This window comes from Passer montanus, unplaced genomic scaffold, assembly GCF_014805655.1.
Source record: "Passer montanus isolate IOZ18808 unplaced genomic scaffold, ASM1480565v1 scaffold18, whole genome shotgun sequence".
Classification (NCBI taxonomy): Eukaryota; Metazoa; Chordata; class Aves; order Passeriformes; family Passeridae; genus Passer; species Passer montanus.
In genome coordinates, this window is record NW_024365381.1 from 16,823,164 (window position 1) to 16,851,049 (window position 27,886).

General features: G+C 45.5%; 1 protein-coding gene across 2 annotated transcripts; it reads right to left on the reverse strand.

Moving 5' to 3' along the window:
- Nucleotides 1-449: 449 nt before the first annotated feature.
- On the reverse strand, nt 450-27,544 carry NEK9 (NIMA related kinase 9). Of its 2 annotated transcripts, XM_039705421.1 has the most exons (23): nt 27,262-27,544; nt 26,862-26,891; nt 25,926-26,103; nt 22,907-22,962; nt 21,970-22,040; nt 18,081-18,186; nt 15,002-15,133; nt 13,910-14,020; nt 13,286-13,350; nt 12,304-12,354; nt 11,393-11,585; nt 10,020-10,164; nt 8,821-9,021; nt 8,369-8,415; nt 7,400-7,555; nt 6,877-6,985; nt 6,184-6,345; nt 5,643-5,813; nt 5,371-5,430; nt 4,649-4,839; nt 4,256-4,420; nt 3,337-3,549; nt 450-2,931 (listed from the first exon to the last, which is right to left on the reverse strand). In XM_039705421.1, the coding sequence occupies exons 1-23, from the start codon at nt 27,448-27,450 to the stop codon at nt 2,809-2,811; spliced, it is 2,925 nt and encodes a 974-aa protein (XP_039561355.1). In that variant the 5' UTR covers nt 27,451-27,544; the 3' UTR covers nt 450-2,808. The 2 variants fall into 2 exon arrangements, with proteins under 2 accessions (XP_039561355.1, XP_039561356.1); XM_039705422.1 differs by lacking the exon at nt 26,862-26,891.
- Between the last annotated feature and the right edge of the window lie 342 nt (nt 27,545-27,886).

Consider the following 27,886-nt stretch of genomic DNA (forward strand, 5'->3'; position numbering starts at 1 on the left):
GTACAGTGTGCAGGAAAGTTGGCTGAGCAGGTGGTGTCAGGCAGGTTCTCCCTTCTGTAGGCCTCAATGATCAATGAAGATATTCTGAGAAAAACAGGTACTTCTTCCCTTTAAGCCTCTCTTCCCGTTACTCATTTCCCCACTTGGCACTCAGACTGTGGAAATAAACACACACACACACAAGCTCCTGACGTCACTAGGAGGAGACGTAACAGTATGAGAAAAGAATGGGGTTTTTGTTTGGTTGTTGTTGGTTTCTTTTAATTAAGGGACACAGAAACTGACTTTGTTTTAAACCAGAGCAAAGAATCTAAAAGCCCTTTCACCCTCTTTCTATAAGCAAAAGAAAATAATCAAAACCAGAATGCCAAAAAACAGATGACTGTATGCATATTTCCCTTTCCTCTCTTGGCAAAATAAAGACAAGAAAAGGAGTTCAAACACAGGAGTATGAGTTTAAACATTTATTTAAACAGAAATTCCAAACCACTCCACCCTTTAACCTTTCAAAGAAAGACAACGACAAACTAGTTTTCAGCCAGAGTGTCAGAGCAGGCATAAGTTGTGATCCACTACAACTCAGTAGCAATACTAGCAGGAGACCAACACATATGGAGCTAGCACTGCAAGAAGGGGAGAAGTAAAAAGGGTTTGAAACTGCTCGAAGGCACTTCTGCCTGCCTGTCTTTCCGTTTTCAGCCCAAGACAAAGGTGCTACCTTTAAACTGCTTTTTTTGTTGCATAGCTGGCTGGTGTGAAATCTGTGGTCTGTAACAGGCACAACCTGGATAGCGTGAATCCTCTAAGGCACATATGAGATTGTGGAGCACAGGGCATCCTCTGTCAGGAACCCTCATCCTCCACTAGATCCAAGGGGAATCCAGTCTGTGCACCTAGCTTCCCAACTGCAGAGCATTGAGAAATGAGGATAGCAGTGCACTGCAGGAGAGCGACTCTCATCAGCTTGGTGCTTGCTTATTAAACATGGCTCAGGCTCGACTTTTCAGTCCTCAAAGGCACTGCTGCATGTGACCAACGACCCTCAAGCCGGGACCCTGACCTGAGAACTGGCTCCAACGCACGTGGGGGAAAGGAGAGCAGAGTCACAAGGGCAAACAAGCCTGGCTGTACCAGGGCACCTGATTCTCACCGCCTCCCAGGAGGTCTCTCCTCCTGCCCTGCTTCTGGTAGCAATGGACAGGCACACTGGAACAATTCTTACCCTGGACACTGCATTGGGAAGACAGCACTTGATTCAGCTCCCAGATACTAGCAATAGGCACCAAAGAAGTATTTAAGGAGCATTATGTTACGAGCAAATGGTTTGGCATCCGCTTCTAGAGACAAATGGGGAATGCTGGATTCCCCAGAACAGTCTCTCAAAAGAAGTCTGTCAGAGGTGGTATGATATTCACCTCCAGTAGACCTAAGGCAATTCTAGTAATATGACATTGATGGGGATCATTTAAACCTGATGAAATTACAATCCCACTCTCACAGCAAAGGTGAGAGGAACTTAGGACTCCTTGGAGACGCCAAGTAAGACAGGGGAGGCTAGCTGCTCCCAGGGATCCTACCAATCCCATAAGCTTTACTTCAAAGTCAGTTTGCTAATAAATTTAAGGGGAATAAAATTAACCTCATTCTCTAATAGGAAATGAATAAATCTTGAGCATCAGACCATGCCTCTTCCCATCTCCAATTTTCTTGGGAAAGCTTCTCACTTCTTGAAAGAAGGTGAATTCCGGACTGAGATTTGATCATTCAGTCTTTGGGGAAGGCTACATCCTGAGACCACAGCAGTAATGACCTATTCTGGGTAGGAAATGGCATTCCAGCTTCATCAGAACACTGAGTGGAAAAACACGGATTTTTCCCACACCCACACAGAGTGTAGGCACAGGGACTGAGCAGAAGAGAAGCCAAGCAGGGAGCAGCTACAGGCTTATGCCAAGAAACCAGAAACTCTGGCACCCAAACCAAGTTGAACAGCTGGAGTAAGAAATGGGTAGTTTAGTCTGAGGCCCAGATGCTTGTCATCTGGTTGGGAGACAGATGGTCTGAAACCAAGAACTACAGATCCAATCTCAGACAGTCCCCACTACTGCAACGGGAAACACCTGATTCACTCATCTTGGTGCATTGCCTGGAAGTTGGAAAGCCCTTGGCACCCAGAATAAAGCCTTCAAACTCTGTCTACACAGCCCAGTGGACGCAGCCATATGGCCAGAAGCTGTGCCTCGAGGCCAGGGACATGCTGTCTACTATGATCTCCCTAAGAGGAGCATCTCCACTGCCTCCAGAATGATACATTCACTAGTCCCCCTGCGCCTGAGCAGAGGGAAGCAGCCTCACCGGCGGGGCCTTACCACGTGCTAAGGAGAGGATCCTAGTCCTTCACCCCTCTGAAGTCTTAGGGTTCAGCCAGCTTCAGTACAGAACATGTTTCCTCCTCTCGTCTAGAGATGCAGTGATGAATACTGGGGTCCCAAAGGCAGCTCCCAGGAAACAGTGAAACAATGAAAGGGCCACAAGCCATCGCCATAATGGGGCCGTTCTGCCTCAGTGCAGAACTGACAGATAAAGTACAAAGAGGAGCTGCTGCTGCTTCAATCACTGAGCTGGCCTAGAGCTCAAGGGCCCTCCCCCTCTCAAACTCACTCCTAGTTCATATCAAACGTACATGGGTGCTGCTCTGGAGCCTCCGGCCTCGCTCCTTGTCCGCGAGTGACCTGACGCCAGAAAAGCCGCTCTCTGCATTCGGTTAGTGTGCTGTGAAGTTAGATGGATCCCAGTGGGCTCAGGAGACTAGAGGTTGGAGCGGCACGAGTCCGTTCCCAGGAGACACCAGGAATCTGAATCCACGTCAGGTTTCGGATCCACTTCCATCTCCTCTTTGGTTGTCTGTGTTCCTTTGGAATGAACCTTCACCTGTCAGAACACACAGCAGTTACCCAAACAGTGCCAGGACTAGCTGCACAAGAGCTAGAAGCTGCACAAGGCCCACAGCCTCCGTGTTCTCCACAGCCATTTGTTGTTACTCTTTGCAACATGACTGCCCATCCCTTCTCATCTCAAGAGAAAGAAAGGGAAATCCCAGGTCCCTCAAAGAGTGGGCCGTCCTCAGAGGAAACTCTTTTGGCTTCATTCCTATTTTGCTACTATCAGAGCCTGCATCAGCAGCTTGTACAAGAAACAGGCATCCTTCTTAGTCCACCAAATTCTGTTCTGACAGAGGTGGCTGTTAAGAGCTGCTTTCTTCTGCACAGCCTCCACAATCTGCAGGAGCATGGTGAGCCCTGAGCACAGAAGTGCACCCAGATGATGGATTCTCACCTGCTGCATTTCCTCCATCCTCCTGCAGAACCGCTGGAGCTGGGCACTCAGACGAATGGTTTCTTGCTGCAGCTTCTTCTGATCATCCAGACACTGTAAAACCAGGCCTCGGAGGTGTGTCACCTCCACTTGCAGAGCGCTGCACATGCAGCCTGTGCCAGGAGATGCATCCTTCCCTTCACCACATGGTAAGGCTGGACTCAGGCAAGTAGGCTGCAGAGACATGGAAGGAAGTCAGGTTTGAGGCCAGTCAGGCCAGGTTTGAGTGCAAGGCCAAGAGCTGAATATGCCACAAGAAAAAAAAAAAACATGCCCAGAGTGTTATCCCAGCTTGTTCCCTGACTTGCCAAATTTCTAGCAGGCAGGGTCAACAAGATACTTCTCCTTCTCTCCTCTGTACAAAGCCACTAGCTTCCTCCTTTTTCTGGGAAGGCTGTTCCTATCCTCCCAGCACCAAAATCCATATGGTTTACCCCCATTTCCCTAAGCACAGGATCCGTGCTGCCCTTGGGACAGAAAACTCCTAGAGTTAGGTAGTCTCACAGGTTGTAATTTCTCATTGATTTTCTGTATCAGCTCTTCTTCCTATCTCACAACAAATTCTGCTTTCTAAATTTCTGTTTTCTGCTAGGCTTCTGAACCCTTGGCTTCTCTTTTATTCCAATTGCAGTATACACATTTTTCCACAGAACTGATCCCATTACTTTAAATCTGACCAAGAATCAGCTTTGTGTTCCCAAAAAATCCTTGGGAATTTTTCTCTCTGCAGCATCATCTCTGATTATCACCAGCCCTCTTTTCCTCATCCAGATGAATTAGGCCTATCCACCAGTCTCTTCTCAGCTCTCCCCATAATTCAAACATTGCCATTTACGGTTCCCAAGAGCTTTTTGCCAAGCATTCACTTTGATAACATTACCCAGGGCTCCGTTTTGGGCTTGTTTAATCCAACAGGTTCCTCAGAGGCCACTTTGAGTCCCTGAAGTTTCTGGTAAGGAAGAGTCTCCTTCTCAGGCTCTGAAGATGCCATACTCAGAGGAAAGGGGCTGTCAGGCATGGGGATGAATTCAGCATTCTCCAGCTCCTGGATACAAAAGAAGCTTTCTCAGGCCTGCCAGCTTCCTGCAGGTCATTTAATCTCCTCAATCGATGCACCAACACCCTCTTGTGGTTAAACAGGCAGCAAGGCCTTAAGGGCTCTGTGCAACACAACTCTAAGAACCCATCAGAGTATCCCTCAAAGGTGGAAGGGGCCACCCAGCTCTCCCAGCCCAGATCCCCATTTTAAGGCACTTCTGGGAAGCCACATTACCTTCCGCAGCCAGCCAGGGCAGGAGCTGCTGTCAGCACTGTTGCCTCCCTTAGCTTCTGTAGTGCTGATCCAGCCCCCCAGCTCACGATCTGCTTCCATGGTTCCCCGAAAGCCTCCACTGGGATTGGGGGTTTCTGCCTCCTGTTCATTATCCTCTTCCTCTCCTCCTCCAGTTGTGCAGCTCTGAGGCACTAGCAAACAAAAGTGAAAACTTTATACTTTTCCCACCTCTGCTATTCCTGTTGCAAACCCCAGATGGAGCAGAGAAGATGCATAAATTTGTACTGTATGGCCACGTGAGAGCACATGCCAGCATTATCTGCCTCAGCTCCTAGCACTCCCTGCAGCCCTCTCCACAAGAGCTTGTGTGCAGCAGTCTTTTGCAGCTTCTTGGCCCTAGCCCTCCCACAGGTCCAAGAAACTGGACTCCATCTCTCCAGCAACTAGAGCCCCTTCTCATATCAGTTCCCTTCAGTGAATTCCTCTCAGCTTTTCCTCATCAAATTGAAGTTCCTCAACTACAAAGGCCTCTCTGCACCCATGTTGTTTCTCCTGTTTCAGCCATCCCTTCCCATACATGGCACCAACTAGATTTCTTCCCTTTGAGCTCTTCTGTGAGGCCTTTCAAACACAGAGAAACTGTGCTGCAGGACCAAACCTCGTCCATTCAAACTAACCACTAAGTGGACTTAAACCAGAGCTCCTCAGGGCATGTTACTCACCAGTACCAATGGACAGGCCACTGCTGTTGGATCGTATTGTTTTGGAGTTCAACACCTTTTCTGCAAGGAAAGAAGCATGCTTTCAGTCAGAGTCCCACACAGAAAGCAAGATAACTCCTACAAAGCCAGTGCTGCAGGCCTATGGCTCAGAGCAACTTGTCACATTTCCCCCAGAAATTTGGCCTGTCCTCAGGCAAGATTTATGCTCTCCTGGCAAAAGAATATATCATCATAAACAAGATCCCAAAACTACACCCTAAATTTACACTTACCAACAATGATGATGGTGTGCCAGCCACGGCATGACAGGTCTGGAACATGATGCAATGATCCAAATATTGGCCGAGGCCACGAGGTACAAATATCTGAGCCATGAGTTCTCTCAGTTGAGGTCATTGCCAGACGCCCGTTCCCGCCATTACCCCAAGCAAAGATATGGTTGTCTGAGGAGAGAGAAATTCAGGGGCTCAATTCCCTCCCTCCTTCTCAGCCTGTAATTGCTATAAGGATCAGTCTTTTTTGCTGTAACTGCTATCCCAAAATATCTAATTCACCAGCTCCGTTTTGACGGTGGGAGAACAAACCAGTAACAAACCTAACAGGCAGCCACTAAGTCAGTACTGTGCAGCCTTAGGGACAGCAAATACTTGGGGGTGCACGGGGGTGATTAACAGGGCAAGACAGCCCCAGTTCAGGAGGATTTCTTTATTTCAGGGCTGTGCTGCAGGGCTGGTAAAGGAAACAATCAGTGGGAGCCAGTCAACCCCTCTGCAGATTAAGTAACCCACCACAACTTGACAAAGAGCCACTCACCGTCAGTAGCAGCTATGGTGAATTCATCTCCACATGAAACCCTGATCACCTGCTTACCCCCCAAGGGGCCTCCCAGCAGGTTTATTCCCAGGTGCTTCTTATAGTCCCCAACACCAAGCTGTCCACACTTGTTGGAGCCGAAGGTCAGCAGGCGGCCTCGCTCTGCAAGGAGGAAGGAGGAGACAGTGGCAGTGAGGGCCCAGCTCTGCCAGCAGCCATGCACACAGAGCACAGGCAGCAACAGGAATGGCTCTGTTGAGCAGCCAGCCAGGCTGAAAGGGGACAGTGCCAACCAAAAGGAATGGGTTTAGCCTGGAAACACTTCCCCCGTTCCTTTTCCCACTGCTTCCCCTTTTTTGATGCTGGGGGCCTGGGCCTCCTCACAGTTCTCTGACTGATGTCGCTTGAGCATAGCCTAGGTTGATCACAAATGATTCCTCTGCTAGCCCAGAGCATGATTCTTACTAAAACTTTTTTTTTTCTCCCCTTTAAAAAACAGGAAGGCTGACATTGCTGCTTCAGCTGGCCAGGAAACAAGACTGTTGAGAAACAGGAATCCTGAGTTCCTGGAGCAGGCATGAACCTTGCTACCAAGAGCAAAACCCCCAGTATCAAGGGCCAGGCTAAAAGGGCAAATTTGATGTAATGTAATTCAGCAGCCAACATTCAGTTCTTACTGCACAAGGCTCTCACCATCAATAGAAGCTGTGTGTGTCTTCCCTGGAGAAATGGTTCGGATCTTGTAGAAGGACAGCTGCTTGGCCAAAGTAAGGGAAGTGGCATATGGCACCTCACAGTATGTCTGACAAAAGATGTGGGTAAACAGAGTGAAAAAATCACACATTCATCAGCTAAGACCTACTCAAGCAAGCTCATGTCTGATCACATATTAAACCTGAAGTTTAGGCTTAATGGACCTAAAGTCTAGGTTTTAGGACCTGAAGACAGTCCTAAAACAAGTATGATAAAAAACTGCCCAAATCCGTATCACTGGATAAGTCACCAGAGCAGCTCACTCTGTTTCACTACCTCAGATCTGACATAAGCCCACAGGGCAGACAGAAAACTGAGGAACAAATTGCCCCTTCCCAGAATCCCAGTATCCATTGTCTTGACTGGAATTAAAGCACTGGCACGAAGTTACAAACACTGTCAGAGAACTTCCATTTCCCCATATACTACTGATTGCTGGAGCCAGGGATCCAAACACACTCACATCATGATTGATTATCCCTGCTGTGCACTGATTCAGGCCCAGCTTGTTGAACTCGTTGAGTCCACATGCCAAGACTTTGCCTGTCTGGGTAAGCAGGAAAGTTCCATCACAGCCACAGTGAACGGACACAATGTTTAAGGTCTTCGGAACATCCACCTAGGTGGAAGAAATACATCCTAAGAAAATAAAAATCCCGACACCTATTACATGGAAGCTGGCACATGGAAAACATACGAGGGTAGAGCAGTGGCACAGCTAGTCTGGCCATTATCAATAGCCAACACAGTTTCTTTGAATGAAGGTGTAAGAATACCATAAAGTCTGTAGCATATGGAAACTGATCACAATGCAGATATTCAAGGCAGACACCGGTGACCAGCACAGGAACCTGAAATATGATGGGCCAGATGGGCTCTACAAATACCAAACCCAGTTAGGTGAGCAGGACTGGGTTTGTGTCTGTGCCTTGTGGGTGTAATACTGTGTGATCACAGATCTTTGGCTTCCAGGCACATCCTCACTTGTTTCTAACCCTCAGTGGGTTGGAATACTGCAGTTACCTCAGCACTGTATTTCAAGAGGGCTTTACTTTCAACTAATCTTTAACTCATTATATTACATTCAAAGACTTTCAATAGTTGCACCGCTGTGAGTTTCCTCTACAGACCCAAGGTAAGTCATTTGGTATTTCTCACTATGATTCCTACAACATTAACTGGCATTTCCAGTTCCATCACAGAAATCAGAGCAATGAAGCTCTAAGCTATGATGCTGTTTTGTGAGTGGTATGACTCTGCCATGATCACTAGGAGAGAAATGAAGCAAAATGAAGGGAGGAAGCAAAGTTAATACCCTTGAAAATTCTATAATGTCTCAGAAAGAACACCTGAGCCTCAGAGAGATAGTATTTCCAAACAGCAACTAATTTGGATTTATGCCCTTGCAGATTTTGAGTAGTCACAGTCCTACCTTCTGAGGGGTGTAGTGATCTTCTTCTGAATCCAAGCCCAAGCGTCCTGCATCAATGAAAGTACTGCAGTTAAAATGGCCTCCCCAGGTGCCCATATCTAACAACTGGTATTGTCTCTCCACAGCCCCAAAATAATCTCCCTATTGAATTTGAATCTCCCTGCTCCCCTACATCTGTCATCGCCTGACAGCCCTCAAGGGAATCCAACCCCACTCACAGAACCATTGAGAAGCCAAGTGGCACCTTAGAGCTTTCCAGAGTGAAGTCCTAAGGCTTCAGTCTCCAGTTCCCCATTTTTACAAGGAAAGAAAGTCCCAAGGAAACAATGTTTTTTGCCCCCAGGGTATATACCAGGCAGCCCTCACCCAGGCCCTGCATTACACACCTGCACCAGGCCACTTTCCAGCAGGCACGTCCCAGTGCCTTGAGGGATCAGGGGGGCTCTACCTACCGTACTCTCCACAGCCCCACGTGTACACTTCTCTGTTCCTGGTCAGCACTGCCACATGGTTGTCTCCACATGAGACCTGCTCCACAGCATTGGTAAGAAAGAAATCCAGCTGCAGGGGCTCAAGCACTTCAGAGCCATAAGCCTTGTCAACGCCAATGCATCCATAATAGTCTGAGCCAAAGGCATACACCTGGCCCTCATCTGAAGGACATAAGGGAAGCTTGGTCAGCACACAGGGCTCGTGTTAGGCTGCATATTAACCTCTCAGAGCATGGTCAGAGAAACTTATTTTCTGCAATCATCCTCTTTAGTGCAGAAGAATGTCATCAGGAGACTACAGAGTCCTTTCTTGTTCATGTTAACAGGGATCTTACATGACAAGCTGTAGTTACATCAGTGCCAAAAAATCGTTGTTTGAACCTGCCAATTTCTTTAACAATAACCCACAAATTGATTCTGTGGCCACCTAAGTCACTCCTTCCTCAAAATGACCACCTGAGCTTATCTCTGTCAAATTTCTGCCTTTTCAGCACTGGAAAAATAAGTTTGAAACTACCTTTTTGAGAATAATTTTCATGGGTAAAGCAAAGTCAGATTCTTCTATAACAGACAACACCACACCTAACACATCCTTTAAAGTATGAGCAGGGTTAGAACTAGAGACAGCTACCAGATGTCAAGCATTCCAAATTAAACAGCAAATCCTAGATACACATTTTTTTTATCACTGGGTGATTATTTTCCCACACAGTCCAAAGACAGTTTCAAACATATCTACATTCTCGACTTCAGGCTTCACTATCTTTAGTGTGAGCATGAATGGAGGCAACACATGGACTGGTAAAAGCAGAACCTCTGCACAGACACGTGGATATGTTGCCAACACCCAGCTTTATCACCAAAAAGGAGCACATCCTTAGCAAAATCCCATCCTTCTTGGGAGTCAATATCTTCCTCTGTGTAATAATGTTGACCTGTCTCAAATGTTGAGATACAATCTATCCCAAATGTAATAATGTTGGTACTATACTCCGAATTGAGGGATGAGTAACATCTCAAAGGCTTTCTCCTTTGTGCATGAAGCTGCTTTGCTAATCTCATGGTGAAGGCAAACACCTCCAACAGCTCAGCAAAGTGACAGGACGTGTCAATGCCTACACATCCTTAACAGTCTGAGCCAAAGGAGTTGCAGCTCTCACCCGTGATGCACACTGTGAAATCATCTCCACAGGACACCTGGCGAATGGCTTTTCCCTGGAGCTTCTCAACATGCTTTGGCTGCCGGTAGGAAGCTCTGTCTCCATGGCCCAGCTGCCCGTGCAACTTGGTGCCTCCCTGCATATTCTGCAAGACAGAAACACCTGGTGAGGTTACATTTCCACAATCCCAGAGACGTATCAATAGTTAACAGTAAATAACAGAAGCAAACAACAGAAGACTGCAAGGAGCAAGAGAAAATGTTCTGTCTGCTCCTGGGAAGAGATTGCCATCTCTGTGCATACAGCAGGCAACAATCTCAGTGGCAGCACAGACTTTTCTGGCAGTGATGCACTAACAAGGAGTGATCCAGTCTCAGCTCAGCATCTGGTAAGGAATCCCTGCTCCTTCCTCATCTGCCAGACTACAGAACCTGCTCCCTGCTGCAGAACTGAACTTAATCTTTCTGCTTTCTGAACTACTTTTCTAAATCCTAGAGGCTGCAAAGAAATGTACAACACAAAACAGATGTTATTGACATGGCCTGACATAGCAATTACACAGGAAAATTACACAAAACAAGTAGTGTTGAAACTAAAACTATTAATAGCCAGCTGAAAGTTTTTAGTGGTTGTTCTGGCACGAACATCCAGCAAATTACTCCAAGTTGGTCTCCTCCTATTTGGATCTCTTTCCTTTCTTACTGACTTATTTTCTAACCTGTTTTAACAGATTCTGTATAATCAATATAAAAACCGACAGAAGTCTGGAAATGGAGATCACCTCCGTGTCACAGACCATCTAAACCTGAGAAGACTGAATTCAATTGTTTAAAATGCATTATATGCCAACATTTTTAATTCACTTTAAACTATTCCAGAATTTCCACTCATCATAAAAAGCACAGCTGTTTAGCATAAGATCCCTCTGCTTTCAGATGAAAGTTGCCTTGCAGATGACAACTGTATTACAAAAATGTCACTCATCCCACTCATTCTGATCTTGAAAAGCCTCCTCAAAAATATAAAACCAGAGAATCATTAAGTCTCCACTGCATGTCTAAGTAGTCAGGAATGGAATGAAGAGATGTTTGACTCAGTGTTTGGGCCTACAAGACCGCCATCTACAAACCTCAAGTGCACAACACGTCTCCAAAACACTTCCTGTCACAATGGAAAATGCCTCCCAGAAACACACTTGCCTTGGGACACTTGTGTCAGCCCCAAATCAGATGGCCTCAATGTCCACTGCAGTCAGAATTCTCCCTTCCCAAGCTCCCTGCCCATCTGATTCAAACAGGCTCATGAAGGGTCAGCAGTAGATGTGAACCCCCCTTTCCCACTCTCACCCGCCTCCTGCAGCTTGTCTCACTTACCACCCAGGTGTAGAGCTCCTTCTCCACTGTCACCACAGCAAAGTGAGTGTTACCAGCACACACCTGGCGGGCACTGCAGCCACTCTTGATGGCATCCAGCTTCTGGGGGGTGGACTTACCACCACCCCAAACATACACCTCACTAGTGCGTGAAGTCACCACGGCAATGGGAGCCTCGTTCATGGTACTTGACCTGCACAAGATCCCCCCCACAAAACACACATGCTTTCATGAGTTTGCATTCCCTGTCATCATCCATTTTCCTGCTGTTGTCTAGCAGTTTCCTCTTCACAACCATTCATGGCTTGTATTTTCAAAAACTGTTCTTCCAGCAAACTGTGAACAGCCCATGAAGTGGCACAACTTCACCTAAGGTACTCAGATAGTATTAGTACTTCCAAATTTATGAGGAAAAAAATGGTCAAATTCTATCTGATAAATAACAGACAACCAGCTATACCTGCAACAGAAGCTAACTGCTTCACAGAGCAACCCTGCTTACGGGCTTGCTGGGAACTGTGCTGAAGCTCTGCTATATCAGGTTTTATAGAAGATATTTATATTAATGTAATATTCATCATTCAGACAGTCATATTCCTCCTGGTGAAGGATATCTGTATGAAAGGAGACATCTACATTACAACTCAGATATGTAAGCTGTAAAGATTACATTCTCAGTAGGACAGATTAGAGCTGGATGGGACAGCTCCAGCCATACAAATAAGTAGGATATAAAAGGCAGAGTAAAACACAGGACAATAAACATGCAACTGCTGGGTCAAACTTCTACCATTTAGGGATCTTCTAAACTACACTATTCCATTAAAGTTGTCACAGGCTAACACTCTCAGTTCCTCTCTGGGGAGCTGTTCTCTCCATACTTCCTTTCAAACACATGTCTAAATAATTACCTTGGTCGCTTATTTGGCCCATTAAGCAGCGTGACTTTCTCTTCCATCTCCCTGCCAAGGGAGAAAAAGGATTTTAGGAAACAGCAACATTGCTCTATGCAATTTACTGACAAGCAGCACACACAGACTGTTTTCCTTTCCAATAAAATGCTGCTGCCTCTTGGAGGAAGCATGGCAGCTGTTTACCAGCTCGCAGCAATACACAGTAAGTAGGGCAGAAGTAATGCAGCACACAGCTAACAAACTTCTAGAAGAGCTGAGGACAACAAACTACGTCTGCATGAAAATGCAGCCAACCAATACCCATATTGCAAAAGAATAACCTTAAAAGGCTAAACATTACCAGGATTTGGGCTTTTACCAATGCCTATAGCAAGACAAAACTCAAACTCTGCTGATCGCCAAGCAAAAGAGTATTGCTATAAAGGACTGAGTCTGCTGTTCCCAAATAAACAAATGTGGAATAAAAACAGTCCACCTTTCATAACAAGATAGTGTGTGCAGGCTGATGGGCAAACTAAGCATGGCCCACTTTCAATGCAAGTCTCTCCTGAAGAGGAAGGTAACAAAAAGTGGGGGTCTCTATACTGAATGATCCATATATTTTGAATATATATATTCAAAATGGCTTTTTCCAATGACTGCAAGAGGATCTCTGTGATTCTTCATTCACAGAAATTTGAAGAGTAAAACAAGCATTTCTCAAAAAGTCTCCGAATGGAATACCTCAAGGTTCTCTATACAACAGCTTCTAAGGATGCAGAGACCTTTCCCATGCACCAACAGAACATCAGATCAGAAGACTAGACTGAAAAAATACACTTTTCCCTTAAAGAAAATGAATTAACTTAAATATCTGCCTCACAGCAGTCTAAATTCACTTAAGGAGGTCACTATGAAAGCATAAACATCACCAGTCTGCACAAATCCCCCTGTTTTCCCTGTCAGCCATCCAGGTTTTCAGGCACGACCATCTGATTACCTCCTGCGTTTGCTGAGAAGGGGATGTTCAAGCAATTCATCTGCAGTGGGTCTCTTTTCTGGGTCCTGAAAGAAGGAAGCAACAAGTAACTCTCTGGGAAATACTCATCATCTGCAACAAAATCTTGGGCCAGAAGACCTCATTCATGCCTGCATGGACTTCCTTCCTTGACTCCCTTCAGAAGGGAAAGGAATTAATTCAAACATTTAGAATGAGAAGGGATAGTTACTACAGATGTGTAGGAGGGACTTGCATGCTCCAAGGTATTAATACTATGTTTGCTTTCAATAAATTAATTCCCTACAGAAAACTAGAACCCTAAGAGACTGTACTGAGATGATGGTCCTACCTTCACAGCACTGAATTAAAAACTAATTGCTTCTGCCAGCCCATTAAATACTTGTGATCAGAGTAAACCCAGCACACCTCCAGAGCCTGCAGGACTGAGACAGCTTTCAGAAGACCAGAAAAAGCCCAATCTTAGTGATGCCTCAAGCCTCACAAAAATTACCCTGCATCAAATCTCACATACTGAAACAGGCATGTCATTCCCCTTCACCCTTGAATTCCATGGCTGAGACAGCTGGGAATGGGTATCTGAAAGTTAGAAAGTATTTCACCAACCTGGTCAAGGCAGGAGTTCACCATCTCGATCAGCTCCCAGGAGTAGACAGTGGAATCAACCTCCATGGCACGATTTCCCTGTACAATCTTCACACAAAGGTTCAAGGGATTCTAGGCAGAAACCAGAAACCAGTCATAATGGAACCAAACTGGACAATGTGTCCAATGGGGAGAGATGCTATGGGCCACCATTATTTTCTTCTTCCATCTCTGATCAGGACACACCCCTCTTCTTCCCTGCCTAGAAGGTTCTCCAGAAATCCAATAACAATTCCTGCAGAAATTGTATCTCTGATAGGTGGGATTTAGTGGCAGCATCCAGCTTTTCACCAAATTCTCTAAGAGTGCAGGGAGATCAGGCTTCTCTTTGCATGAAATCTCCTGTGTGGCATATTGCCATTAAACACAGCATAGCAGCAAAGTTGCTGGGACACGAGAGCCACCACTGGAGAAAGTCAGGAAAGGATGGTATTTTCACATCTTCTCTTTCAGGGTTACAGAAAATCTGGCCTACAACAACTAGCTGCTTTTTCCATCATATGGCACAAACTAGTATATCACATGTGTCAGCCAGCAATGCTCCTTTCACCCTCCACTGTGCTAGCTTGACCAGACTTCTCTTGCAATCAGATTTTGAGAAAGAGCAACAGAATGAGATCCTACGAAATGTGAAGGCCGGGACCTTTTGCTATAGAACACCACACATAAAATTCACAGCTAGTAATGCTAAAAGACTACACAGTCCCAAACCTCCTCCTTGTAGTGAAAAGGATACTTCATTCACAACCATGATACAAATTAGCAGAGTTATTATTCTGCATCTAGCAAACATGGGCTGTGGACAAGGCTGGTTTGGCAGAAGCCAGGGAGGCTGCTGCAAGAAGGCAGAAGGGAAATCGGCACTAAGGGTAAGGGGAATCATGCAGACATTTTCTCTGGCTATAACTGTCACTCTTAGGCCACTGCTTTTTGAATTAGCATATTTAAACAACAACAAAGGAAAAACATGACTGAAGGAAGCTATGAGCTGAGTGTGAATCTTAGGACAATAAAAAATAAGGTTATTCAGTCCATACTGGTTTGCAGACTTACAGTAGCATCAAAGGTCCTCTTCAGAGTAAGCAGCTCAAAGATGACACAGCCCACAGCCCAAATATCTGATTTGAAGTTGTATTTCACACCCTGGCAGAGTTCTGGGGACATATAATATGGAGTTCCCACCAGCTATGAAAAAAAAAAAAGACATTCAAAAATCAGAAATGATCCAGCAGCTTTCAATTCAGGAACTCTGTATCCATTCTGCACAGACAAGACAGAGCTAGACACAGCACTGAAGTGATACACCTCCCTAATGTGCTGGAGGGATAGAAACAATAAGCACACTTTTTCTCCTGTCATCCACAAACTAAACTGACCCTGAGCTTCCTGAAAGATCCTAGACACCTTTCTTCTCATGAGCCTGATGTGGTACAGACTTGTCACTAAAGTAATAGTGATAGAAAAACAGCAAGGACTTTCCCCTCTCTTAAATATACAGCATTCAGGGGTAGTCAGAGCCTAATGTACTGACCAGGCATATGGAAACCATCACATGAGGCTGAAGAAAAAAGCATCTAGCAAAGTTTCCAAATACAGATGCCAGACCTTAGCTATGGAGCTGGGTCTGATCACAAGATAGTGTCAGGACAAAGGCTGCTCTGTCTCAAAAAAAATAAGGGTTCCTTTTGGGTCAGTACGTAGAAAGCTGGCTTGAGTCCCACCCAAAAGGCTTCCACTTCAGAAGTGGACTTTCCTGAACAATTGTTTTGTGTAGAACAAACACCCCCACCACACAAAAATCCAAACCCCTGCACATAAATACAAAGGCCTCCCAGGTACTGCAGAAGTAGTGACTTAGCTCAAAGTCACAACAAGGAGACACAGAACAAACGTGACAAAAGATGTAAGAATGAAGCTTCCAGATGAATGGAGCTCACTCCTTAGAAAGAAACTAGACAGCAAAACAAAGCAAGAGAGAATTTAGAAAAAGGAGAAATATTTATAGATGACCTCTTTTCAACTCTCTCAGCAAAGCTCCAAGGAGCTTTACAAAGCCTGCCCTTCATGAGACTCTGCAAGTACACTGGATACCTAATGGGCACACTGAGAGTCTGCCATGTCCCTCCCATTTCCTGTTACACAGCGTGGCTGCCACAGAGGTGCAGAGTCCCAGCCATGGGAAGGTTCAGAACCCTGAGATTCTGAGTATCAGGCAGAGAACTAGGACACTGCAACAAAACCTCTTTTAAGCAAAGGATAATGTAAGCTTTCTGTAAGACAGATGTATTTTCTATATCTTCGTTGGTAAATTGTAGAAAATTATAAATTAAGAAATCAGTGTTTAGTAAGAAAGATGTGAACATTCTACAAAATCACAATTTTACTGCTACAATTACAAATACTGGTAATAACATGTTTTGCACTCATTTCCCAAAAAATTACTTCCAGTCTGCCACTGGTCATTAGGTTACAAATTGAGCAACTAGACCAGAGCATAGCCAGCATATAAAAATCAAAATATGGCTGAAGGTGTGTAGCTCAAAATTTTTCATATGTGAAAAAGGAAAAATCAAGGTTTGCAGGTCTAGTAGGTATAGATGAAGACAGACAACACAGGCTAAAACAAACCTGGAAATTCACAGCACAGACTGAACTGCCTCTGAAAGTCAGAAGGCCATGAAAAGTGTGACAAAATAGAAGTGGCTCTACTGCAGCCCAGCCTAGTGAAGGCTTTATGCAGTAGCCTTGAGCTCCCACTTACAGTGGAACTGCACAATAGTGTTCATGTTCTGGAAGGGGACTGGCAAGTGTTTAACTACACATCCTAACAGAACACCAACGCCTGGCATTAAATTGAATGATACAGGCTGGTAAGAGGAAGTGTGAGCTGGCTTGTGTCCCAAACTATAATAAAGGCTGTAGCAGACAGGAACCTCAGACAATGTCTCCCTTTCCAAGCCTAACACTCCCCACAGAAATTAATGGAGCTGAGAAATCCAAGCTGAACCTTTCAGGTGCCTGCAATACAGCTTACCCTGTGTCATAACTGGCTGCAAAAATGCTTTCTGGCAGGGTCTGGAACAAGGCCAAGCTTGACAGCCTTCTGGTAGAATTAATCTCTCCTACAAAGCTCTGTCCCCCTTCAGGAACATTAACAACAAACCATACATCTGGTTACCATAAGAAACACAAGTGCCTTTCTTGCTTCTTCACAATCCAGTTCAGAGCCTGAATATTAAAGAGATTTGAGACATGCTTATGGCACAGTGCAATGTCAGGCACACACATCCAAGCTATTTCAGATCCACCTGAGGCAAAATTTACCTGTTAGCACAGCAGCATGACAAAATTAATGTCATTTGTTAAGCTGGCCTTAACTAGCCCAGAGGGAGAGCATTGTTCTGATGTGGCTATAATGCTGTCTATGTCCTTCAGCTAGCACTGCCTTCGTGTTACACAGATTCACCTTCAGAAGTACCATGCCTAGAGGAAAGAAGAACAGTGCTCTCTAGCCTGGCTACACTAGCTCTGGTACAATTCTATTCCCATAGTGGCACCTATCTTTAGTCTGCTGCTGCTTTCCAGAGAGACAGACCTTAGAAAGGTAACCTGGGAGCAAGGATAACTGTAGGCTGCAACACTTCAGCAAATATGGCAAAGTTAGTGAGACAAAGTTAGGAAGTAAAGTTGTAGCGAGGTGGGTGTCAGTCTCCAAGTAATAAGCGACAGGTCAAGAAGAAATGGCCCCAGGTTGCACCAGTGAAGGTTCACATGAAATACTAGGAAAAAATTCTTCACTGAAAGGGTCAGGCATCAGAATAAGATGCCCAAAAAAGTAGCTGAGTCACCATCTCTAGAAGTGTTCAGAAAAACCTGTGGATGCAGCACTTGGGGACAGGTTTAGTGATGAACACAGCAGTGCTGGGTTAACAGTTGGACTTGATGATCTTAGAGGTCTTTTCCAACCTTAGCTCTATGATACCATAACACTGAGGGAAATTGAGGGGTGAGGGAAAGAAAAGTAACAGAAAATGAGCAGCAAAAATGTACAGCATCCCTGGTCTTCTGCAAGGTATGCAGAGATGAAAGAAAAACACAACTCAGTTTGCACATAAAGATGGCAGGTACTCACAGTCTCAGCCATGGAGTACTCAGAGTTCAGCTTCTTTGCCAAGCCATAGTCTCCCAATTTAATCAGGTTTGCCTTGGTTAGAAAGATATTTAATGTCTTTATGTCTCTGAAATGAGAAAAAGAAATTCAAACACTTGAATACGCTTACAGATTTCACAGTTTTCCACAGAGTTTTCCACAGACTACTATACTTTTCCCCCAAAATGAGCTACTTGCTACTCTGCCAGCTCTCTGTCACACACACATACACAAAGTTCTGCAAAGGCAATTTTGCTCCGAGTACCAGGGCAGTAGCTGCAGTTATCCATGTTTTATCACATTCCCCACACAAACACAACACAGTTGCAAAAGCTCAGGCTCAGACACCTATGTAAAGGCCACAGATCAAAGATAGTTCTTTCCCCCCTCTCAGTTTCTTCTCGTATGAAGGTCATTGAGCAGGTCTTATTTTTGCTAGTTTTATAAATAGACCCAAGCCAGGAGATGCTGGGCTCACTAAAAACATAAGTGTAGATATGAATATGTATATATGCAAATATAAACACATACACACAGGGTGTGAAACAGATGCCACTCTAGAACTTAAGCACAATGTCCTTATCCCTCAAGGAGTACTCTCTATAACATGACATAGGATTCTAGCCCATGAGTTGGCTGGGCTGATTGAGAAGGCCTTAGTCTAGGTTTGAAGGGGGAAGGAGATAAGACCAGGCTGGTTAGACAGGAGCCTGTGGCTGCATGCCAGTGCTGGGATGAAATTCCTGGCCCAGGTGAAGTGCATCTGCACCAACACACAGCGTGGGTAACAAACAGGAGGACCTGGAAGCCACTGTGCAGCAGGAAAGCTGTGACACAGCTGCCATCATGGAAATGTGGTGGGGGGACTTGCACCACTGGAATACTGCAGTGCAGCCCTTCACAAGGGACAGGCTAGCAAGGACAGGCAGTGGGGTGGCTCTGAACATTAGGGAGTGTTACATCAGGGACTGCAGAGCCCAGGGTCAGGGACAATGTGGCTCGGTGCCTGTGGGTGAGAATCAGGGGGGAGGACCACCAAACCAGGACGAAGAGCCAGATGAGACTCCACAAGCAGCTGGCTGATGTTTCATGATCACCAGTTCTTGTGGGAGATTTTAGCCTGCTGCATGTCTGCTGGAAACTCAGCACAGCAGAGAGGAGGCAGTCTAGGAGGTTCCTGGAGGGTGTGGAAGATAACTTCCTGACGCATCTGGTTAGAAAGCCTACGGGGGCAGTGCCTGCTGTTTCTGAACAGAGAAGGGCTGGTGGGAGATGGGGTGGCTGGAGGCCATCTTAGGTAGCGACCACAAAATGACAGTTTTCAATTCTTGGTAAAATAAGGAAAGAGGTCAACAAAACCTCTACACCTTGGAGTTCTGGAAGGCAGACTTTGGTCTTTTCAGGACACTGGTTCAGACAGACCCTTGGGAAACTGCTCTTAAAAACAAAGGGGTCTAGGAAGGCTGGACATACTTTAGGAAGGAAATTTTAGAGATGCAGGAGCAGGCCGTTGGAGAAGCTGGCAGCCCATGGCTTGTGTAAGTGCACTCTTTGCTGGGTTAAAAACTGCCTGGGTGGCTGGCCACAAGAGTGTGGTGGTGATAGGTGCCACATCCAGTTGTCAGTCAGTAACCAGTGAGGCTCCCCAGGACTCAGTGGGGGCTGGTCCTGTTTAGTATCTTTATCAATATTTTGGACAAGGGTGCACCTTCAGTCAGTTTGCAGACAACACCAAGCTGGACAGGAGTGGAGATGGGGTGGATGGTAGGGTAGGCTCTACAGTGGGATCTAGACAGGCTAGATCAATGGGCTGAGGCCAATTGTAGAGGTTCAGTAAGGTGAAATGTTGGGTCCTGCGCTTGGGCCACAACAACCCCTGCAGGGCTACAGGCTGGGGGCAGAATGGCTCAAAAGCTGCCCAGCAGAAAGGGACCTGGGGATGCTGGTCAACAGCAGCTGAACAGGAGCCAGTGTGTCACCAAGAAGGCCAGTGGCACCCTGGCCAGTATCAGAAGGAGCATGTCCAGCAGGACCAGGGCAGGGATTGTTGCCTTACACTCAGCACTGGCGAGGCCACACTTCGAGTCCAGTCCTGGGCCCCTCACTGCACGAAAGACATTGAAGGGCTGGAGTGTGCCCAGAGAAGGGCAACATGGCTGATGAAGGCTCTGGAGCACAAGCCTGATGAGAAGCGCCTGAGGGAGCTGGGGGTCTTCAGCCTGGAGAAAAGGAGGCTCAGGGGAGACCTTTTCACTCTCTACCACTGCCTGAAAGGAGGTTGCAGCAAGATGGGGGACAGTCTCATTTCCAAGGTAACTGGTGACAGTTGTCACAAGAGGAAATTGCCTCAGGACACACCAGGGGAGGTTCAGGTCAGATATCAGAAGAATTTCTTCACTGAAAGGGTTGTTAAGCATTGGAAGGGGCAGTCCAAGGAAGTGGCAGAACCACCATCTCTGGAAGTGTTCAAGAAACAACTAGACATGGCACTTAGTGCTATGGTTTACTTGACTTGGTGGTGTTCAGCTGGACTCTTCAGATCTTGGAGGTCTTTTCAACCTTAAAGATACCATGGTTCTATGTACTATGCCCAAGAGATTGAAAGGCTGATGGCCAAAAAATCCCAACTCCAAAACTGATAGAAAACACTCTCAGACAGAGTAATCTGTATGTAGTTTCACAGACCAACACAAGAGGCTGGAGATAGAGAAGAAGCCCCCGCAGCATGATATGCTTTTCGTGGCCAACACTTCTCAACACCCACTTTTCCTAACGTACCATCAACAACTTCCCAGTGTAGATCAGGAAAACACCAAGTAAAGCAGCACTTTGCATTCATCCACTTGGGGCATCGCAAAGTCCTGGGTCACTCTCACAGTGTCTGCAGCAGAAGGAAATCACTGCAAACATTTGCACAATTGTTCAATTTGTTATTATGGAAGGCTTTGGAGCCACACACGTTCAGAGGTGGTAAGCAGGAAATGACTGCAAAGCAGGACAGACATGGCATCTGCTCCAGGCCAAAAACTTAGGCACTGCTTTGCTGAGTGTAGGCTACCAACCCCTCATTAGCAAAGCTCACCAACTACTAAAGATTCAGAATGGCAGCAGCCAGGATGCCATCCTACAGAAAACATCCTCACACAGCTATGCCCATAAGTTAGTGCAGCACATCACCCAACTGTGCTGGAAGTGGCTGTCTACATGTGCATACTCCCCAGAACATCACGGTCTCCTTGAAACGCACATAAGACATGAAATTTACTGCTCCCAAGCAGAAAAGGGCAATAGGAAAAGCTAATTAGCTACACATTAAAATCTCAGAATAACTGTCAAAATTACCACTGCAAGCTAACAGACTGTACTAGCTCCTTAAGTAACAGGCCAAAGAAATAAGATTCAGACAAATGCAGGACAAATCTTCACATGGGTTATATTAGAGCAATGGACAAATGCAGAGCCTTCACCACCATTAGCCTCCAGAATTACAGAATGATGTACACACTGGCTTGCAGCTGTTAACTGTGGAACAGGTCGGAAGTACCTTTGGCCTGTGGTAAATGCTCTTCCTACCCACTTTAACAAACATCATTTATGTGCTATTGCAATAAAGGGCAAATTTACTTCCTTCCTATGTGGATAAACTCTTTGTTCACACAGCTGCAGTTCCAATTTCAAATACAAGATTTCCTGCACATTTATCACAAGACAGTTTCTAGCTCAACAAAAAAAGGGATTCTTAACATCTAGGAGATCCTCTTACATTGTGGAGAGAGGCTCAGTGTTTGCTTCAAACAAAGAAGCAAAGAAGTTCTTCATCCCCCCCCATGAACTGCACTGGTCACCTCAGCTTTCTGCATGCCACACTTACCTGTGAAGAATTCCAGCCCGATGAATGCAGCTCACAGCTGATGCAATTTGAAAGAGATACCAAACCACCATCTGCACAGGTAGGAATACAAGCATAATGTGAGGCTTAAAAAGAATTAAAAAACCACAAAACTCTACACGTCTCTGTCACATTGAGGCACAGCAAGAGGGCCTGGCCATACCATTTAGATGCTCTTTCAGGAGTATGAAAATTTTTACATTTCCTGGTTTGGAAATCTCTAAAATACATATTTCAATAGGTAGATTGTTCTACTTCCATTCATAGTGTCTGTCCTGACAAGCATCACAGATTCAATAAGTTAAAAGACTTCAGAATGACAACTAATGACCACTTGGGAAACATCTACAGTTGTGCTCTCCAAAATATGAATTGGGACCATTAAATACTCTCCATGAGCCAGAAAGCCTTAGAAGTCACTATATAAGACAAGTAAGCATAATCATTAATCAGCTCGGCATGCAGTGAAAGCAGACAGCAAAAAGTAAGTTTAAATAAAATAAAGACAGAAAATGAGAAGAGTAAGACAGATTCAAGGAAATTATTTGGAAAAAAAACCCTACAAAATTATTAAGAAGGGAGAGAAATAGAGGGCCCACTAGGAAGAAACACAGAAAGAGTTTAAAAGTTAAATATTTGCCAAGATGATAAGGTGAAGAAAGCCAGTTCTCTTTTGTTATTCCTCCCTTGGAATTATATACTGCTAGGAATTATGGACAGTTTAAAAGGAAAATAAGAAGCTTCAGATAGTCCATAAATGCTTGCAATATTGAACAAAGAGGACACCAGCCCCCAGATAAACACAGAAATTCCCCACCATCACAATGAAAAAAAAAAATTTAAGAAATACATAAATAATCCTACAGATCACCAGAACTTTAGGCCAGCCCCACTGCTCCCTCAAATCACCCCAAATTACCTCTTCTTCAAACAACTTGTCTTTCTGTCGCAGAATCTTATCGTAGAGGTTCCCTCCTGTAATTATAAGTGAGTGAGAAAGAGAGAGATGTTCATCTTAGTTAATGGCAGCAGTTACTCTGCTCAAGTGCTGCTGGGAATACTCAAACCCCCTAAGAGATCTGATCAATCACTACAGCTCCCTCACAGCATTCTTCACTTAAACTCATCAGGCACTCACAAAATTAGGTTCTTCTTCCATCTAAGAACTTCACTGGTGTATTAAAGTCTAAGCAGAGACAATTCTCTAACACCACCCTTTAATACTCTCTGAAAACCAAATCAATAAGCTCAGCCAGCAGTCCCTACTTTTTTAAATTTATTTTTAAGTGTTTCTTGGGATATGTAAACGTGTATGAGATTGTCCTGTTCAGCATTATATATACAAATAATACATTAAAAAAGAGAAAGCAAACAATTTTTAAGTCAGAGTAGTCCCTGAAAGCACAATTTACTGTCTTTCCCTACCTACTCCCTCTGGACTGGCCTCTCCTTTTTCTGCCCTGCCAAATACACTGGTACAGAATTCACAAAGCATTGACAACAACAGTACCACTAACAGAAGCCTGAAATCAGCAGAAATCTTTGTGCACCCCATGACTTCAAGACAGCAGACTGAAAATCAAGGAGAACTAAAAGAAATTATGCTGAGGGCTGCAGGTAGAGAAACTCCCTGTCAGATCAGTACCCAAACTGTAAATCCCAAAACTACGACCACCTCCTCTTGCTATTCCAATTCCCAATTATCATATATTATGTCATAATTGTAATGGATCACCAGGACCATTCCCATGGTGCAAGACAGCTTTTGGCTACATGATTTCTATGGCCCTGTCAAGTGGTAAACTCCTTTGTTTACTTGAAGGACTTAATTCAGACTTCCATGTTAGGAAGACTTTTCTAATTAAGATTTCCTTCACTTAATTTCTTCTCATTCAGCCTTGCTGTAACTTCTCAATATTTATTTTTTCTGCCTTATGTTCACATTCATAAATTAGCTACAAAACACTCCTCATATTCACAATTTAAAAGTATTCACTTCTGCCTCTTCTTATGAATGTCTTTTCCAACCATTCAAACTGCAGGTTTTTAGCCAATTGTGTTTTCCATCTCTCTTTTTTGTTCCAATCTTTTCTGAACCAAAGAGCAGCATGATAGGTACTACATTGCCAAAATCCTACACAAGGCAACAAGTTAGCTCTTGACTCATATAATCAATACCTCTATGCACACATACAAAAACCAAATTAATTTTGTATTTGTTTCATGTACTCACATCTAACCTTCCAACGTAGGTTACTGTCTCTTCAATTACTGTATTTTATAGGATATTTCTTCCCAAATGTAATTCATTTGTATTCACTGATGTTATCCCATGGTAAATCCAATCTTACAGAACCATCATATACACATGGAACTAAAGGCAAATAAATCAATTACTTGGCTTTCTCCTCTGTAAAATAGGGGCAACATTAACTGAAGTTTGAAATTCTTTTCTAGGTCTTCAGGAGAGACAAGCCAATTAAACATTAAAACCTTTGGATTCTGAGAAGTGCCTGACAGTGACTTGTCCAGCCTTACTTTAAAAACTACTCACAAATCATCTTGGGCTTGTACACTATAAAAAAAAAAAAGGCAAAGAAACAACTATTTATGCATTGGTACAACCACTACATGGAAGTCCAAACAAGATTTCCTCTTTCTCATGTCCCTTGTTCTCTACCATTCAGACACATTCAGGCAACAGCAGCTATACACTCACCTCTTGGTTATTATCCCAAAGCCAAAAGGCATTTACAAATGTCCACAGACATCAATACTACACAGCTTTTCTCTATGCCCTCCAACAAATTTATCATGGCCTCAAGCATGCAGTCTTTTCAGGGCAAGTAAGCAATTGACACCGAGAGAGAGCCCCTAAAACAAAAGGTGCCTCAAAGAGCTAACATTCCCCTATGCCTGCACTGGACTCCACCCTCCATAAGAACAAAAAGCAGAGAAGAAAAACCAGCTTTGGCCAAGCTGCCAACCAGGGTATCGACACCCTTCTAAAAGACCTTGCACAACTCTGTTGTGCTCTCCAACCTGTTCCAGTGAAAGCAATCTGTTGTATAAGGTGATCACAACACAACCATGCCCTTTTCCAGCAAAAAATGTTTCTACAGATGAGCCAAGGCTTAACACAAGCCCTGTACAAACACCAGATACTTCACCTGGGGAGCTGTCCCACTCACCCAAACAGGAGCCACACTGCAGTTCCAGGCACGTATCCTGTTCCAGGAGTGTAAGCTGTGTATGGGCTCCTCTTCCTGCCATCTAAGAGCAGCTGCTGGTCACAGCCTCATTGCAAACCCTCCTATCACTCCATCTGAGAAACTGCTTTCCCTGCCAACTCCAAACACCACCATATTCTTGGACAGAATTTTAAAACTTTCTCCACCACCAGAAGGACCAGGTTTGTTGTTTGGGTTAATATTAAATGTAAAAGCACAAAGCAGAAAGCAGGGAAAAGTCCTGACTGCAGTGTACCACAAGACCTTATTTTTAAGCTCTGATTTATAATTACCAAATTATAAACCTATTTAAGTGACAGTACTGAAAAAACAGCCCTGCTCTGTACTGGTAGAGATGCCCAGACAGTCCCCTGGTCTTTTCCCACTGCCCTCCTAAAAGAACACAGCAAGGTGCACTGGAAGTGTTTATCACCAATAATCACTCCTTTCAGTGCACCAGCCGTTCAGAAAACTCAAGAAATCATAGACTGCATAGACTGCCTCCACCAACTACTGAGCTTCTTTTTCTAGCACCTGAGACACAAATCAGAAGGGTTCTCAGCCTCTCCTTCAGGAGCTCTGCAGCAGAATTCAGCGCCACGCCTTGGCCCTCCAGATGACACCCCAGAAACACTCGCTGCAGGTTCTGCAGGAGGCTGACCCAGCCACATGGCAGCTGCCTGTTCATCAACGGGAGTGGGATCTCACCATTGCAGTACTCCAGCTCAATCAGGAGCGTGGTGTTATCCATGAAGTGGTTGTAGTATGCAATGATGTTCTCATGCTGCAACAGGGCCAGGATAACGATTTCGTTCAAAGCATCACGACGCTCCTTTTCTGACAGCCGGGTCAGGTCCACCTCCTTCCACACTACAAGTGAGTCATCCTGAAACACAAAAACATCTTTCCATTAAAAACACACTTTTATGAATAGAACAGTGTGTGCCTTTATAGCAGGGAATTAAAATACCAGAAAAGTAAAAGACTTTCCTGTCTCTTACAGATTTCAGACAAATATTCTTCATAACTTAAATTTTGAGGTTTGTAGTTTGTCATTAGAAATAGTGATGGCCTGAAGCTATCTTGCTAGCTGGCCAACACTCACTGGGGGAAAAAAACCAAAACCAAAACACCAAACCAAGGGAAAGACACAGGGTTTGTTTTATTTCAATAAAGACTAAACATACTCGTTCAACAAAGGGAGAATGTTGTATTTTTAGTGCTGTAGCTGTAGGATATTGTACAAGAACAAAAGCTATTAAAAATATTCAAAGGAAAAAGCCTACAGAAAAAAACAAAACTAAACAAAACAAACCCTCTAAAACAAACCAAAAAGGAAACCAGAATGAATTTAGATTTAGTTTGCCCTTCTCAGGCCCGCACACGTTGTCAGCCATGCTACAAGTGATCTCTCAAGTGAACAGTGTTCACTTACACCTGTGCAAGCCATGACATCTCATGGTGGCCAGAAAAAAACTGAAGAACTTTCCTTTGGAACTAAATCAAGCATTTTTCCTTGACAGCCACTAAAACCACAACTACAATTGAACTGGATGGTATTAAACAAGTTGGGAGCAACGGGAGGACTGGCTTCGCACCCAGCCTCCCCTGATGACACCAAAATGCTGAGCATGTGAGAGTTACCTGTATGAGATGACCCCATGTCCTCTGTAACTGGAACAAAACACAGAAAAATGAGTAGTCTACTGGCGTCGGAAGAACCTCCACATCTCCCTGCCAAACTCCAGGGCACCCAGAGACTGGCGGTGCCCAAACGCTACAAAGCCCGGACCCTGCACCCCCGGACACTGAGGGCTGGAGCTGTCACTTCGTATCCGGGCTGTTCCCGGGCGGTGCCGGGGGATGTCACCCCGGGGGCTGTCAGTGTCACCCCGGGGGCCGAGCCCTGCTGCGGCTCGTCGGGCACCGGCGCCCTCCAGCACCGGCCCCCGGCAGCGGCCCCCCGCCTCCCGGAGCGGCCCGGGGCCCCTCGGCGGGGCGGCGGAGCGGAGCCCTTCTCCCGCCGCCGGGGCCGCCCACCTACCTCGGTGCGGCGGTACAGGGTGGCCTCGCCGAAGGCGCCGCGGCCCAGGGTGCGGATGGGGATGTAGTGCAGCTCCTCCTGCTCGCCGGGCACGCCGCCGCCGCCGCGGGAGCCGCCCCTGCCCGAGGACTCGTTGCCGAAGTCGGAGCTGATGGAGTCGCAGTGCCGCTCGTACTCGCCCAGCGACATGGCGACGGCGGCCCCGCTCGGCCCGGCGCTCCCTCAGCGCGGCCCCGCGGGCTCCATGTCGGCTCCGACGCCGACCCGGAACCGCTTCCCGCCGCTGCCGCCGGCGCGACCTCCGCGCTCCCGCCCCGCTCCGGCCCCCGCCCCGCCCGCCGCCCGGCCCGGGGCGCTCCGAGCCGCGGCTGGCGGCAGTTCCCTTCTAGGAGAGGACAGTCCAACGCCCCGTCCGCAGAAAGCTTTTAGAAATAAGGGACTGTCGGAAGTAACTGATTTATATAAAAAAAAGTAATTACTGCTTCTTGTTATACAGATGTTAGTGTTTCTTTTTGCTTAGCCATGCTACGCATAATATACATTATTGAAAAATAATTGACACAAGGGAGAACACACACCTGGATAAACACCACGACCGCACACCAAGCACAAAGAGATCTGCTGG